Source organism: Zalophus californianus, chromosome 3 (genome assembly GCF_009762305.2).
Source record: "Zalophus californianus isolate mZalCal1 chromosome 3, mZalCal1.pri.v2, whole genome shotgun sequence".
Taxonomy (NCBI): domain Eukaryota; kingdom Metazoa; phylum Chordata; class Mammalia; order Carnivora; family Otariidae; genus Zalophus; species Zalophus californianus.
This window is the reverse complement of record NC_045597.1, coordinates 194,957,286-194,972,105: the sequence shown is the minus strand read 5'-3', so window position 1 is coordinate 194,972,105 and position 14,820 is coordinate 194,957,286. Positions and strand designations below refer to the sequence as shown.

Below are 14,820 nucleotides of genomic sequence, written 5' to 3'. Positions count from 1 at the left end.
GGGCGGCCGGGCGTGCGCCGCCATCTTGCCGTACGGGAGCCGCGGGGGCCGGCTCCCACGTCCCGCAGCCGTGTCGCCGCGCGCCCTCCCCTCGGGGCGGTCCCGCTCGCGGCGCGGCGAGGCGAGGGCCGGAGCCTGGCGGCGGCGCGGCGGCCTGAGGCCCGAGATGGTGATCTGCTGCGCGGCCGCGAACTGCTCCAACCGGCAGGGCAAGGGGGAGAAGCGCGCCGTCTCCTTCCACAGGTAACCGGGCTCCGCCCGCCGCCGCCCTGCCCGCCGCCCGCGCGGCTCTGCCGGCCACGCCCCCGCCCGGCCCGGCCCGGTACGGCACGATGGGGAAACTGAGGCCGCGCGGCCCGGCCCGAGGCGGGAGGCCCTCGGCGCGCCTGGCCTCGGGGCCGGTCTGGCGAGTGAGTCAGCGCCGGGCGCTGTGTGACCTTGGCCCGGGCCGCCGTCTCTGGGCCGGGCGTCGCGGCTCGCCGCGGCCGGCTGCGCCCCCCCACCGCGCGGCCCCGCGCCTCTCGCCCTTCCGCCCCCCGGCGCCCAGCCCACGCCGACCTGGAGGCCCCCCGGAGGCCACCCCCCCGGCCACCGCCGCCCTCCCCCCCCCCCCGCGGCCACCCTGGGCTCCATTGATTCGGGCTGGCACCGCCGATTTCCAGACGGTGTGTTCTGGAAACGCTCTTGGGTCACTTGTCTTCTCGCATTTGCTGTGACTTCTGTGCTCTTTCGATCGCGAGGGAGCCCGCCTTGATCTGTGCGGCCGAGGAAATGTAAGTTGTACCTCGAGGGCTGACGCGCGCTCGCACACGCGGGGAGCGGTGGCCCTGCTGCGCTGCGGGCCGTCCCCGGACAGGCGGCCTCGCGGCGCCCTGCGCTGGAGCAGGACGAGGTCGGCTCTCGGCCAGAGGCTCGCCCTGCGACTCGTGCGCGGGGCCCCGCTCGCCCCTTCTTGCCTGGACGCGGAGGCAGAGAGGGCTCTGTCTCCTGGCTTTTGCCTGGCTCCCTTCCTGGGGGCTTCTGGAGTTCAGCCTGATTCAGCGAGTCCTCTTCTGCCCACTGGCTCCCTGGAGAGCCTCCTCGCAGATACTTGTTTCAGGGCACGGGGAGTTAGGTTTTAGAGACTCCAGTGGTGTCTGTTACCTGTAGTTTTATTGGAAGGTCGCAGTGGTTTGTTCTCTTAGGCTGTTACGATCCGTCAAACATAGAGGCCAGCCACCATGCTTTCTTGAGAGTTTCCTTCGGAGCCTGTGTCCAGAAAGTTTTGCTTTCAAAAACCAGGCAGAGCACTGCAGAGAAGGCTGCCCTTGGCCTTCACAATGGTCTTTGCTGGTATGGGGCAAAGGACGTGGGAATCGGGGTCTTGGAGAAGTGGGTTCACAAAGCATTGAGGAAGCGTAGAAGGTCATGTTGCACAGAACTTCCTGGGGAGTTAGTATCCGTCTTGGTCCTGGTTCTGGTCCACAGTGGCCACAGGTGGGTTAGATGACCTCAGGTGGAGCAGATAGCCCTCCGGAATAACCACCCACCCCTGGGTAGAGTTTCCTCCCAGTTTTCTAAATAGAGCTCTTGTTTAAAAGAGAAGAAATAATTACTAAGTATCTTATTCAGTATTTTCCCTGAGCTGGCTGCTTTTTAAAAAGCAGTTTTGCTCCTGGCAGTGGGACTATAGCAGGAACACGGGACTGCAGCTTTTGAGTCTGGCCTCGTCTTAGTCTGTCTCGCATCCTCAGCTGCTTGAGTCACAGCTCAGGCTGGGCTCAGGCACGGTCTGGGATGCTCTTCTGGCTTCTTGCTCCCTCTCTGCTGGCCAGCGCCAGACCTGGCTTCTGAGCAGGGAGGGGAGCCAGCCACCCCTGTTTTAGCACCCAGCCTGCATCCGAGGCGCACCAGGAGGGTTGTTCAGCTGTGTGATTCTAGCAACTATTTCCAAGGCTTTCTGAAGCCTTTCCTGTTGTTGGATGCCATCCTGTGCAATCTCTCCTACAGGGCATTTACCACAGCCTGGGAGGAGTTACCTTCATTCTCTATCTGCCCTACCATTTGTAAGCGCCTTAAGGGTAGGCAGTGAGCCCATTATCTATCTCGTGATTACTTCCAAGTAGAAGGTGTTCCTTAAATTTTTACTAAAATTTTATTTTTTTATTTTTTTAAAGATTTTATTTGAGAGAGAGAGAGAATGAGAGATAGAGAGCACGAGAGGGAAGAGGGTCAGAGGGAGAAGCAGACTCCCTGCTGAGCAGGGACCCCCCCCCCCCCCCGGCCATATGGGACTCAATCCCGGGACTCCAGGATCATGACCTGAGCCAAAGGCAAATCACTTAACCGACTGAGCCACCCAGGCGCTCTTTTACTAAAATTTTAAACGGGTAGAGTCAATACAGGATTGGGTATTTGCAGAAACACTTGTTTTGCCTTATTATAGTTGATAAATTTGGGAGGAGACATATAGTTACTTCTTTCTAATTCTGTTGTCATTTTTCCTGCAGGTTCCCCCTAAAGGACTCAAAACGTCTGATCCAGTGGTTAAAAGCTGTTCAGAGGGATAACTGGACCCCCACTAAGTATTCTTTCCTCTGTAGTGAACACTTCACCAAAGACAGCTTCTCCAAAAGGCTGGAGGATCAGCATCGTCTGCTCAAGCCCACAGCGGTGCCCTCCATCTTCCACCTGCCCGAGAAGAAGAGGGGCAGTGGAGGTCATGGCCGCACGAGGAGAAAGGTCACCAGAAAGGCGTCGGGGGGCCTGAGAGGACACGCGAGCGGGGCGGACGGGAAAGGAGCTACAGGTTCATCATCGTCCTCGGGTGAAAACCTGATGGCCAAGCCAGGGTCCCGGAAGGTGAAGCAGGTTGCACTGCAGAATGAAACTGCGCCCAGGGCCTCCCAGGAAGCCACCAGTCCGGAGCACACGTGGCAGGCCCCGGAAGGAACTACAGGCGATGGTCTGGCCACAGCCACGGCAGGCAGCCAGGGAGCAGCTGTGGATGCTGGTGGTGAGAGCGCTGCCCCCAACCGCGGCAACCTGGTGGATAAGAGCGGCATTTCCATGGATGACTTTACCCCGCCAGGGTCTGGGGCTTGCAAGTTTATTGGCTCACTTCATTCTTACAGTTTCTCCTCCAAGCACACTCGAGAGAGGGCATCTGTCCCCCGAGAGCCTGTTGACCGAAAGAGGCTGAAGAGAGATGTGGAGCCCGGCTGCAGCGGGACCAGCCTGGGGCCCGACAAGGGCTTGGCCCAGAGTCCCCCGAGTTCATCACTCACAGTGACGCCTCAGAAGCCCTCCCAGAGCCCCTCTGCTCCTCCGACAGACGTCACCCCGAAGCCAGCAGCCGAAGCCGTGCAGAGTGAGCACAGTGACGCTAGCCCCATGTCCATCAACGAGGTCATCCTGTCAGCGTCAGGGGCCTGTAAACTCATCGACTCGCTGCACTCCTACTGCTTCTCCTCCCGACAGAACAAGAGCCAGGTGTGCTGCCTGCGGGAGCAGGTGGAGAAGAAAAACGGCGAGCTGAAGACCCTGCGGCAGAGGGTCAGCCGCTCCGACAGCCAGGTGCGCAAGCTGCAGGAGAAGCTGGACGAGCTGAGGAGAGTGAGCTTCCCCTACCTGAGCAGCCTACTGCCCTTCAGCCGCGGTCAGTACCAGAGCCTCGCGCTCCCACACTGCCTGGTCGTTGGGACGGGTTTCGTGCCGCGTGGCTGACGGTCCCTGAGTGCTTCTGTGTGTCGCAAGCGCCCAGGTGTCTCGAGAGGAGGCTCTGTACTTTGTAGAGAGGTTGCCCCGGTTGGAAACTTACTTCACTCCGGGGCGGTCGAGGGGCGTTTGTAGCTGTGAGGGTTTAGCCCATGAGAAGGGAGGCATTTCACATCCACTGGGAGAGCCACGACTACTCACTGCGTGGTCTCCCATCGGAAGGGGGGAGAGGCCGCTTCCGCTGCACGCCTCACACAAACCTCAGTTCCAGCCGAGTTAACGTCTCGCTGCAGAATGAAGTAGACACAGTAAACTATTAGAAAGATGGTAGGAGACTCTGAAGATCACGGGGAGGTTTTTTCCATTTGTGTTTTAATATCCTTGAGGTTATGTCATTTTGAACATTAATAATTTCCTTAAAATTTTAAGCATCTCTTTAAATAGAATATATATATATATATAGTTTAAAGATTTATTGTCAGCGAGAGAGGGAGCACAAGCAGGGGGAGCAGCAGACTCCCCGCTGAGCAGGGAGCCTGCCGTGGGCCCTATCCCAGGACCCTGAGGTCAGGACCTGAGCCAAAGGCAGACGCCCAACCGACTGAGCCACCCAGGTGCCCCGAATATATTCGTTTTGTAAAACTTAAAATACTACAGGAATATATGGGCTAAGAAGTGGTGAGAGTTCCCTTTTCTCACCTCCCACCTTTTAGTCCTTGTTAAAATTTCTTGTGTGATTTTAGATTATTTTCTATGCTTTTACATACGTGTCTTTGTACCTATACTGATAGGTTGATATATATTTTTCATGTTTATTGGCTTTGTTTCTGCTTTTTGTCTTAGTGCTTGTAAAAATTGCTTTCTAGATATTCTTTGCATTTTGAGTATAGTATCTTTTACCTGCTGCGTATGGTGGAAGATGTTTTCCTGCTTATTGTTCATTTAATCTGGATCGATATTTGTCTTCCTGGATACAGTGAACACTTGGTGGGGCGGCTCTCAGGGTGACAGGCTGTTTAGGACCTCCTGGACCCCAGGGCAGCAACCATCAGCACAACCAAAAACAAGCAGAAAAACAGACCCACCCTGTGCATTTCCAAATGCACGCTGGGGGAAGAACAGCTCCAGTTGAGGACCACTGATGTACTGGTCTGCTATCATTTTAAAGCAGTTTTTGTAGTTTCTCGTAGCTGGTACTACTTTGGTACCTTTTTCTGTTCTCGGTCAGACTTCCTCAGGTCTGTCACGATGACAGGTCTTTTCAAACAACTAAGCCTTTGCTCTATCGAGCAAGGCTGATTTGCTGTTTCCACTTCATTAATCCTCCCTTCTTTCTACTTTTCTTCGGTTTTATTTTGTTGTTCTGGCTCCTGGAAGGAAGCGCTTAGCTTCTGCATGTGCAGTTTCTGTTTCCTGATACTACTCTTGAAGGTGTTTCACTTCTTCCCTCCCGTTGTCCCCACAAGGATTTATCTTGTGCTTCTCTCATTGCTGTTCATTTCGAATAGTTGGTTCAGTCTTTATTCCCTCTTTAACTGATTTAGAAGGGCTTGGAAGTTTTTCAAGTGGATGGGTTGAGGCAGGGGAGCTAACTTTTTGTGATTTTTTTTTTTTTTGACAGGTTCAGCTGTTCTATTTATTTAAGATTTTATTTTTTTAAGTTCCAATGTAATTAACGTGCGGTGTTGTATTGGTTTCAGGTGTACAATCGTAGACAGGACTCTGCTCAAGATAAGTGTGCTCTAATCCCCTTCACCTGTGTCACCTGTGTTTTTTTCCCCCTTTTTTGATTATTTTTAAGCTTTATTGTTTTAAGGTCCAGTGATTTGGTCACATAAAGATAGCTACTTTGGAGGTTCTTTTTTGGGATTTCATTGTGGTTTACGACTCAGCTTGTTTTTGTGACTGTTTCATTGTGGTTTGAGAAGAATGTATCAGCCCCAGTAGTTGGTTACATTGTTCTCTGTCTCACTGAGCCTGGGTCTGGCTTGTGAGTCAACAGATCTGCGCCCTGACTTCCTGAATCCCTCGATCCCTGCGAGAGAGCACGGAGGCGCCCGGTTCTGCTGGATGTCTCCCCGCCCTGTGTCAGACACTCACGTGTTCCTGATGGTTATCAACATGGAGCACCCCTTCTTTGTCCCAGTTTAAGTGTTACTTCTTTATCCTTATTTTTCAAACTTTTTTATATCTCTATTTTTTTAGCTACAGTTTAACTCAATCTGCAAGTCTTCATTTTTTATAGAGCAGTTTAATCCATTTAGCTGTGATTGTTAATAAGTTGGAATCTGTGCCTGTTTCATTTTTTAATTTGTTAGGTTTTCTCGTTTCTTTTTCTGCTCTTCTAGTGGATGTCTTTCGGCTTTTAACACTAATCATTGAAGCTCATCTCTTTGTAACACTTAGAGCTGTGTTCTGCTGTGCTCCACGCCCCCGGCTCCTCCCCTCCGCTCCCCTGGCCAGGACTGTCTGTGATCTTGGTTCCCTATTCCCAACTTTCCCATCACAGCCATAATTAGATGTAAGTATACATCTGATCGGTTACTTCACTCACCACCATTTATTGTATCCAAATGTTTCTTCCTTTAGGGAATATTTAATGATATTTTTGGAACTCATAGCACAGTAAAATTTTGAGAGGCATTGAGTTTGAGATGCTCCTTAGGTGCCGATGCCCGAGAGCCAGCACCTGTCCTCTTAAAGTTTCATGTGTTTGTCTGCAGTGTCGGGATGAGGTCAGGGGCATTTAAAGCCATGGGACTGAACGAGGTTTTGTGGAGAAACGATAGCTGGGAAAGAGGCTGGGGCCCAGCCTAGGAGCAAGCTGTGTTTGTGGAGGGGTGGTGGAAGAGGGCCCAGGAGAGGAGAGTGAAAGAGGGAATGGGGGGTCATGTCAGTCTGGAGGGGAAATGAGGGTTGATCAGCCACGTTGGATCAAGCTCTGATCAGAACGGAGAAAAGACGGCTGGACTCAGCCACATGGGGTCACTGGTGATCACGTTCTCCTTGGAGCAGTGGGAATGCTGCTGGGTCCAGAGTGGCTGAAGGTGGGGCTGGGGTGAGGCATTTGAAGAGGTTTAACCGTGAAGGAGTGGACAGTAACTGAAGGGGAGCATGGCTCCAGGGGAGAGTTTATTTGTGGAGACAAGCAAGCAGCTGTCTGTGCTGCTGGTAGGCAGGACGGAGGAGTCCCGAGGGCCAGGAAGGAGTGTGCTGGGGCCCTGGAGAGGTGCCTGGCGAGGGGCTGGAGGACAGGGTGTACCTGCACCGGTGTGCCCCTTGGAGGATGAGGCTGGTTGCTGGCTGGGAATGGAGTGGAGGGGAGGGTGCAAGAGGTGCTAGGGAGTGGCAGGGGGAGGGAGAGTGGCTTCTCTGGCATGGTCTCCAAGGGCTGCTTGGAGCCCCTGATTCAGGATGTCTTCCGTCTTAATGGTTTCCAGTGCTATCGTGAATTTGCTAGTCAGTGAAGGAAACTTTTTAGGGATTTTATGTCGAAGGAGCTATCCACGTGTTTATCCAGTCCATTATCTTTAGCCCGTCCTTTATTTCTGGACAGATTCTGTACAAGAGGGCAGCTGGGCCAGGGGCCTGCAGGTTCCAGGTGCAGAGTTTTGCCCTCCAGAAAGCTGGTGCTGATTGGCCTTCTCACAGGGCACCCACAGGGAGGGGTTCGCCCCTCTTCCTGCCACGGTTTATTTACATGCTGCCTGACCCCGTGCTGGCCCACCTGTTAGCCAGGGGTGCAGTTCCTCAAGTTGGGGACCAACCTCGATAGATGGGTACTAAGGAAGTCCTTCCTGCATATTACAGTGTAGTGTCTTGCACTTGGATTTTGATAAATGGGTAACCTCAGTACCCTCGGGTACCTACCATTGCCCTAAAAATCCCTGTGCTCCGTGTGGTCTCCTCCTCCCTTCCAAGCCCTGGCACCACTGGTCTTTTTAGTGTTTCTGTCATTTGGCCTTTTCCAGAATGTCCTGTAGGTGGATCTATGGAATATATTGGAATATATGGATCCTATGGAACAGATACGTAGCTCTTTCAGATTGGCTTCTTTCACTTAAGCAATATGTATATGTTTAAGGTTCCTGTCTGTCTTTTTGTGGCTTGATGGCTCATTGTTTTACCTTTTTTTTTTTTACACTTAGTTAAAATATACAGAACAAAAAAATTTACCATTATAACCCTTTTTAGGTGTAGAGTTCGGTGGTATTAAATACATTCAGATGGTTGTGCAGCTATTACCACTGTCCATCCCCATAACTCTGCTTAGTCTGAAACTCGATACCTATTAAACGGTAACTCTGCTGTCTCCCTTCCCCTCAACCCTTGGCAGTCACCATTCTGCTTTTTTTGCTGTGAGCTCGACGCCTCTTGAGGGGCTTGTGTAAGAGGAATCATACTTTTATTTGTCCTTTTGTCACTGGCTTATTGCACTTAACATAATGTCCTTAAGTTGTAGTATGTCACAGAATTTGCTTCCTTTTTTAAGGCTGAATCGGCTTATTCCATCATGTGAATGGACCACATCTTGCTCATCCATTCATGGGTTGTATCCACATCTTCATTATCGTGAGTAATGCTGCTGTGAACAAATCTCTCTTCAAGACCTTACTTTCAGTTGTTTTGAGTATATACCCAGAAGTGGAATTGCTGGATCATGTGGTAATTCTGTGTTTAATTCCTTTGAGGACTCCTGTGCTGTTTTCCACACCGACTGCACCATCTTAACGTTCCCGCCAACCGCACATGGGCTCCATCTGCATCCTCACCAACACTAGCTGTTTCCTGTTTGCTTGATCCCAGCCGTCCTGGTGGATGTGAGGTGCTATCTCATTGTGGTTCTGATTAGTGCATCCCTAATGATCAGTGATGTTAAACATCTTTTCATGTGCTTATTAGCCATTTGTGTATCTTTGGAGAAAAGTCTTGATTGCCCGTTGAGTCGGGTTCTTCCTGTTCCCATTGCTGAGTTTTAGGACTTCTCTGTCTGCTATGGACATCAATCTCTGATCAGAAACAGGATTTGTAAATATTTCTCCCATTCTGTGAGGTATCCTTTTATTCTGTGCGTAGTGTCTTTTGATGTACAAATTTTTAAAATTTTCATGAAGTCAAATTTGTCCATTTTTTTTCTTGTATTACCCGTTCCCTTAGTGTCATATCCGAGAAATCATTGCCAAGTCTGTGGCTGTGAAGCTTTTGTGCTGTTTTCTCTTAAGAGTTTTATTGTTTTAGGTCTTACAGTTAGGTTCTTGATCTATTTTGAGTAAATTTTTATAGGTGTTAGGTAAGGATCCAACTTTGTTCCTTTGCATGTGGATATCCAGTTTTCCCAGCACCATATGTTTGAAAACATTGTCCTTTCTCCGTTGAATGAATGGTCATGGCTCCCTTGTCAAAAATCAGTTGACCATATACATACAAGGATTTACTTCTGGGCTCTCTATAATCTGTTCCGTTGTTTTATATGTCTGTCTTTATGCCAACACCACACTGTTTTTATTACCGTGGCTTTGTAGTGAGTTGTAAAATCTGGAAGTGTGAGTCGTCTAAGTTTTGTTCTTCTTCAGGATCATTTTGGCTATTCTGGGGCCCTTGAGATTCCACATGAAATTTATTTATTTATTTATAAAGATTTTTCCTTATTTATTTGACAGAGACACAGCGAGAGAGGGAACACAAGCAGGGGGAGAGGGAGAGGGAGAAGCAGGCTTCCCGCAGAGCAGGGAGCCCGATGTGGGGCTCGATCCCAGGACCCTGGGGTCATGACCTGAGCCAAAGGCAGATGCTTAATGACTGAGCCACCCAGGCGCCCCTCCATGTGAATTTTAAAATGCGTTTTTCTATTTCTACAAGCAACATTATTGGGATTTTGATAGGGATTACATTAAATCTGTAAATTGCATTGGGTAGTATCAACACTAACAATAGTAAGCCTCGATAAACGTAGGATGTGTTTCCGTTTATTTATGTTTATGTGCATGTCCATTTGTTCCAGCAGCATTTGTCAAGAAGACTGTCTTTCCTCCACTGAGTTGCCTTTGCCCCTTTGTCCAAAATCAGGTGCAGGAATTAGTGTGGATCTATTTCTGGACTCTGTGTGTTGTGTTGATCTGTGTATCTACTGTTTCGTCAGCACCATGCTGTAGTGATTATTGTAGCTTGTAGCTTTTACTAAGTTTTGAAATATAGGGGATTGTGAGTTTTCCAACTTTATTCTTTCCCGTGAATGTTGTGTTGGCTGTTCTGGGTCTTTTGCCTCTCCATACAAACTTTAGAATCAGCTGGTTGATTTCCAGGAAATGGCTTGTTGGGATTTTGACATTGGGATTGTGTTGAATCTATAGATCAGCTTGGGAAGAATTGACATCTTAACAGTATTGAGTCTTTGGTGCATCAACATGGATTATCCATCCATTTATTTAGATCTCTTATTTTCATCAGAGTTTCATACTCCGCTTGTTTCTTGCTGGTGTATAAGAGAACAGTTGACTTTCGTTTGTTAATCTTGTATTCTGCAACCTTGCTGTCATTGCTTATCAATTCCAGTTTTTTTATCAATTCTCTGGGATTTTCTACATGGATAGTCATGTCATCTGCAAACAAAGATGGTTTTATTTTTTCTGTCCCAACTTGTATACCTTTTATTTCCTTTTTTATTACATCAAGTAGGATTTCCAGCACATTGTTGACTATGAGTGGTGCTGATCTTAGTAGGAGAGCTTTTGAGTTTCTCACCATTGAGTATGATGTTAGCTGTAAGGTTTTATCAGTGATGTTCTTTATTAAGTTAGGAAGTTCCCCTTTATTCCTAGTTTATCAAGAGTTTTTATCAGGTATGGGTATTGGATTTTGTTAAACACTCTGTCTGCATCTATTGAGGTTATTATATGGTGGTTTTTCTTCTAGCCTTTTGGTGTGGTGAGTTACATTAATGGATTGTGGAGTGCTGAACCAGCCTTGCATACCTGGAATAAACCCACAGTCGTGGTGTATAATTCACTTTCTTACATTTTTGGATTCAATTTTCTAAATGCTTGTTAAGGATTTTTGCATCTATGTTCATGAGAGATATCTGTCTGTAGTTTCCTTTCTCGTAATATCTTTGTCTGGTTTTGGTGTTAGGGTACTATGCATCTCATAGAATGAGTTAGGGAGTATTCCCTCTGCTGTCTTCTACGAGAGATTATAGAGAATTGGTATAACTTCTTCCTTAATTCTTTTTTTTTTTTAATATTTTATTTGTTTATTTGACCGAGAGAGACACAGTGAGAGAGGGAACACAAGCAGGGGGAGTGGGAGAGGGAGAAGCAGGCTTCCCGCTGAGCAGGGAGCCCGATGTGGGGCCCGATCCCAGGACCCTGGGGTCATGACCTGAGCCGAAGGCAGATGCTTAACCAACTGAGCCACGCAGGCGCCCTAACTTCTTTCTTAATTCTTTGGTATAGTTCATTGATAAACCCATCTAGGCCTGGTGCTTTTTGTTTTGGAAGGTTATTCAATTTCTTTGAGGGATATAGACCTTTTCGGATTATTAGTTCTGTGTGAGTTTTGGTAATATGTCTTTCAAGGAATTGGTCCATTTCACCTAACACCCTGACTGACCTTCTAATGTCCACGGATTTGTAGTGATGGCCTTCTTTTATTTATAATATTGGTATTTTATGTCCTGTCTTTCTGTTTCTTTGTTCTTACTTAATGGACTAGATGTTTATCAATGTTACTGATCTTTTAAAAAACCTTTGATGTTGACTTTTTTTGTTTATTGTCTTTATTTTCAATTTCATTGGTTTCTCGTCTGATTTTTTCTTCTGTTTGCTTTCAACTTAATTGCTCTTCTTTTCCTACTTTCCTAAAGTGGAAACTTAGATTATTGATTTTTAGGGGCACCTGGGTGGCTCAGTTGTTAAGCATCTGCCTTCGGCTCAGGTCATGATCCCAGGGTCCTGGGATCGAGCCCCGCATCGGGCTCCCTGCGCCACGGGAAGCCTGCTTCTCCCTCTCCCACTCCCCCTGCTTGTGTTCCCTCTCTTGCTGTGTGTGTCTCTCTATGTCAAATAAATAAATAAAAAATAAATAGATTATTGATTTTAGATTTTTTTAATATACTCATTCAGTGCTGTAAATTTTCCTCTAAACATTGCTTTTACTGCACCCTACAGAATTTGATAACGAGTATTTTTCATTCTGTTCAGTTCAAATAATTTTTTATTTCTCTTGACCCACTTATTTAGAAGTGTCTCATATAATCTACAAATATTTGGGGATTTTTCAACTACCTTGCTGTTACTGACTTCCCGTTTAATTCCATTGTGGTCTCAAAGCATACTTTGTTTGATTTCTAGTCTGTTAAATTTGTGAAGATACGTTTTATGGTTTTGGTGAATGTTCCATGTGAGCTTGAGAAGAATGTGTGTTCTGCTGTTGGATGAAGTAGTTGTTAGTTTGGGTTCTTCAGAGAAACAGAACCAGTAGGACATGTCTGTATACATAGAGAACAGGAGATTTTTTTGTAGGAATTGGCCCCCATGGTTATGAATGGCACTATGGGGTACCAGAAAAGCTAGGGGCATCATTTAGTCCCTGTCCAAAGGCCTGAGAATTGTCAGTGGGGTGAGGGGATGGGGTGTGAGTCCCGGTCTGAGTCTGACTGAGTCTGAAGACAAGAGTGCTGATGTCCCAGGACTGACAGACACCCGGCTCAATCAGAGAGTAAATTCACCCTTCCTCTGCCTTTTTGTACTACTCAGGACTTCAGTGCCCACCCACATAGGGGAGGGCCCTCTGCTTTACTCTGTTCACCAGTTCACATGCTTCTGGAAACTCCTTCACAGACGCACCCAGGAGTAATGTCTTACCAGCTCTCAAGTGGACATATGAAGTTACCTGTCACAGTAGCTCATAGACATCAGTTACATCCAGGTGACTCATGATGCAGTTGAGTTCAGCCAAGTCCATCTGATTTTCTGCTGTCGGATCTGTCCATTCCTGGCAGAGGAGTGTTGAAGTCTCCAACTGTACGGTAGACTTGTGTGTTTCTGTTACAGTTCTGTCAGTCTTGGTCTCGCATACGTGGACATCAAGGATTCTCCTGTCTTCTTGGAGTGTTGGCATGTTTGTTATATGATGCTCCTCTTTAGCACTGCTCATTCTGCTTGTCTGGAGTTAATACCGTCTTGCAGCTCTCTCTTGTTAGCATGATACGTCTTGCTCTACTTTTGATCTGCGTCTTTATATTTGAAGTGGATTTCTGTAGATGACATATACTTGGGTCTTTTTCCTCAGTCTACTGACAGTCTCCATCGTTTGATCGGTGTCCTTGGACCATTCACGTTTCAAGTAGTTATTGCTACAGTTGTACTGATATCTCTCATGTCTGTAGCTGCTTCCTCTTGGCTTCTTGTGCGCCGTTCCTTTTCTGCCTTCTCTGGTTTTGATTGAGTGTTGTGTGTGATTTCCCCTTCCTTAGCAGATGGATTTTACTTCTTGCGGGAACTTTGTTCATGGTGCCCTGGAGTCTTCACATTTACAGGTCCTCTGCGTCCACTAGCAGATGGTGCTGTTTCCCCAGTAGTGCCGGCGCCTTGGAGTGGGACATCCCAGTTTCTCCCTCTCGTCCCTTATAAAATTGCGGTCATTCATTTCCTTTGTACATGTGCTGTAATCATACCATCATTAATCTGAACAAACATTTATCTGTTGGGTCAATTAAGAATAAGAGGACTTAATTGGAACAAACTGAAAATCAGTGGGCCCACTGATTTCAGGGGCACCTGCCTGGCGCAGTTGGTTGGGGCACCTGCCCACTGATTTCAGGGGCACCTGCCTGGCGCAGTTGGTTGGGGCACCTGCCCAGTGATTTCAGGGGCACCTGCCTGGCGCAGTTGGTTGGGGCACCTGCCCACTGATTTCAGGGGCACCTGCCTGGCGCAGTTGGTTGGGGCACCTGCCCACTGATTTCAGGGGCACCTGCCTGGCGCAGTTGGGGCACCTGCCCACTGATTTCAGGGGCACCTGCCTGGCGCAGTTGGTTGGGGCACCTGCCCACTGATTTCAGGGGCACCTGCCTGGCGCAGTTGGTCGGGCGTCTGACTCAGTTACAGCTCAGGTCGTGATCTCAGGGTCGTGGGAACAAGCCCTGTATCAGGCTCTGCTCAGCGCAGAGTCTGCCTCAGACTCTGTTCCTCTGACCTCCCCACTCCCCCCACCTCGTGCGCTCTCTCTCTCAAATAAATCTTAAAAAAAAAAAAAAGTAGTAGTAGTAGTAAAAGAAAAGGTTTTATTTTCCCTTCACGTATTCCTTCTCCAGCGCTCTTCTCTGCCTGCAGATTCAGGTTTCTGACCTACATCCTCCTCCCTGAAGAACTTCTAATATTTCTTACAGAGCATGTAATTCCCTCTGTTTCTGTTTGAAGAAGTCTTTAGTTTTTCTGTACTCTTGAAGGGCAGTGTTTTTTTAAGTTTTTTTAATTTTCATTTCATTTTTAATTTTGTTTCTTTTTAATTCCAGTCAGTCAGCATATGGTGTTGTATTTGAAGGACTGCCTCACTGGATATAGAATTCTCCTCTTGTTTGCTTACATGAGTCGCCCACTGTGATTCTTACCCATTTTGTTCTGTGGGTAAGAATTGTTTCCTCTGGCTTCTTTCAAGACTCTCCATCTTTGGTTTTGGACAATTTGAATATGAAATGCCTAGATGTAGGTTTTTTGGCATTTATTGTGCTTGGTGTCGTCTGGGCTTCCCGGATCTGTGGTTTGCCGTCTGACATCAGTTCTGAAAACTCTCAGCTGTTACTTCACACGTCTTCTTTCTTTCTGTCGCGTCCACTGTGCGTACATACCCCTTTTGTAATTGCCCCCCAGTCCCCCAGTCTTCTGTGCGCACTGCTCTTGGCATCTCGGGGCAGGGGGTTCTACTGAATATCCTCAAGTTCACCGGCTCTGTCCTTGACCTCATGCGCCCCGGGCTTCACTTCTGTTGCCACGGCTCTCTTGTGCAACCTTTCCTTTGGGTTCTTCCTCAGCAATCCCTCCTCCTGCAGAGCTCCTCTGGTCATGCACGAGTGTGCCTTCTCCATTAGAACCTTAGGTGAATCAGAGTTCTTTTAAAATCCAAGTC

At 48.1% G+C, this 14,820-nt stretch overlaps 1 protein-coding gene across 2 annotated transcripts in view; it reads left to right on the top strand.

Moving 5' to 3' along the window:
* Positions 1-24: 24 nt before the first annotated feature.
* The window catches only part of THAP4 (THAP domain containing 4), a 39,084-nt gene continuing 24,288 nt past the window's right edge, over positions 25-14,820 (top strand). The window contains exons 1-2 of one of the 2 annotated variants that reach the window (XM_027588492.2): positions 25-243; positions 2,490-3,637. In XM_027588492.2, the coding sequence (XP_027444293.1) occupies positions 167-243; positions 2,490-3,637 (1,225 nt within the window). In that variant the 5' untranslated portion in view covers positions 25-166. Of the gene's footprint in view, positions 244-637; positions 774-2,489; positions 3,638-14,820 lie in introns of those variants that run through there. The other variant, XM_027588494.2, reaches the window with a different exon arrangement.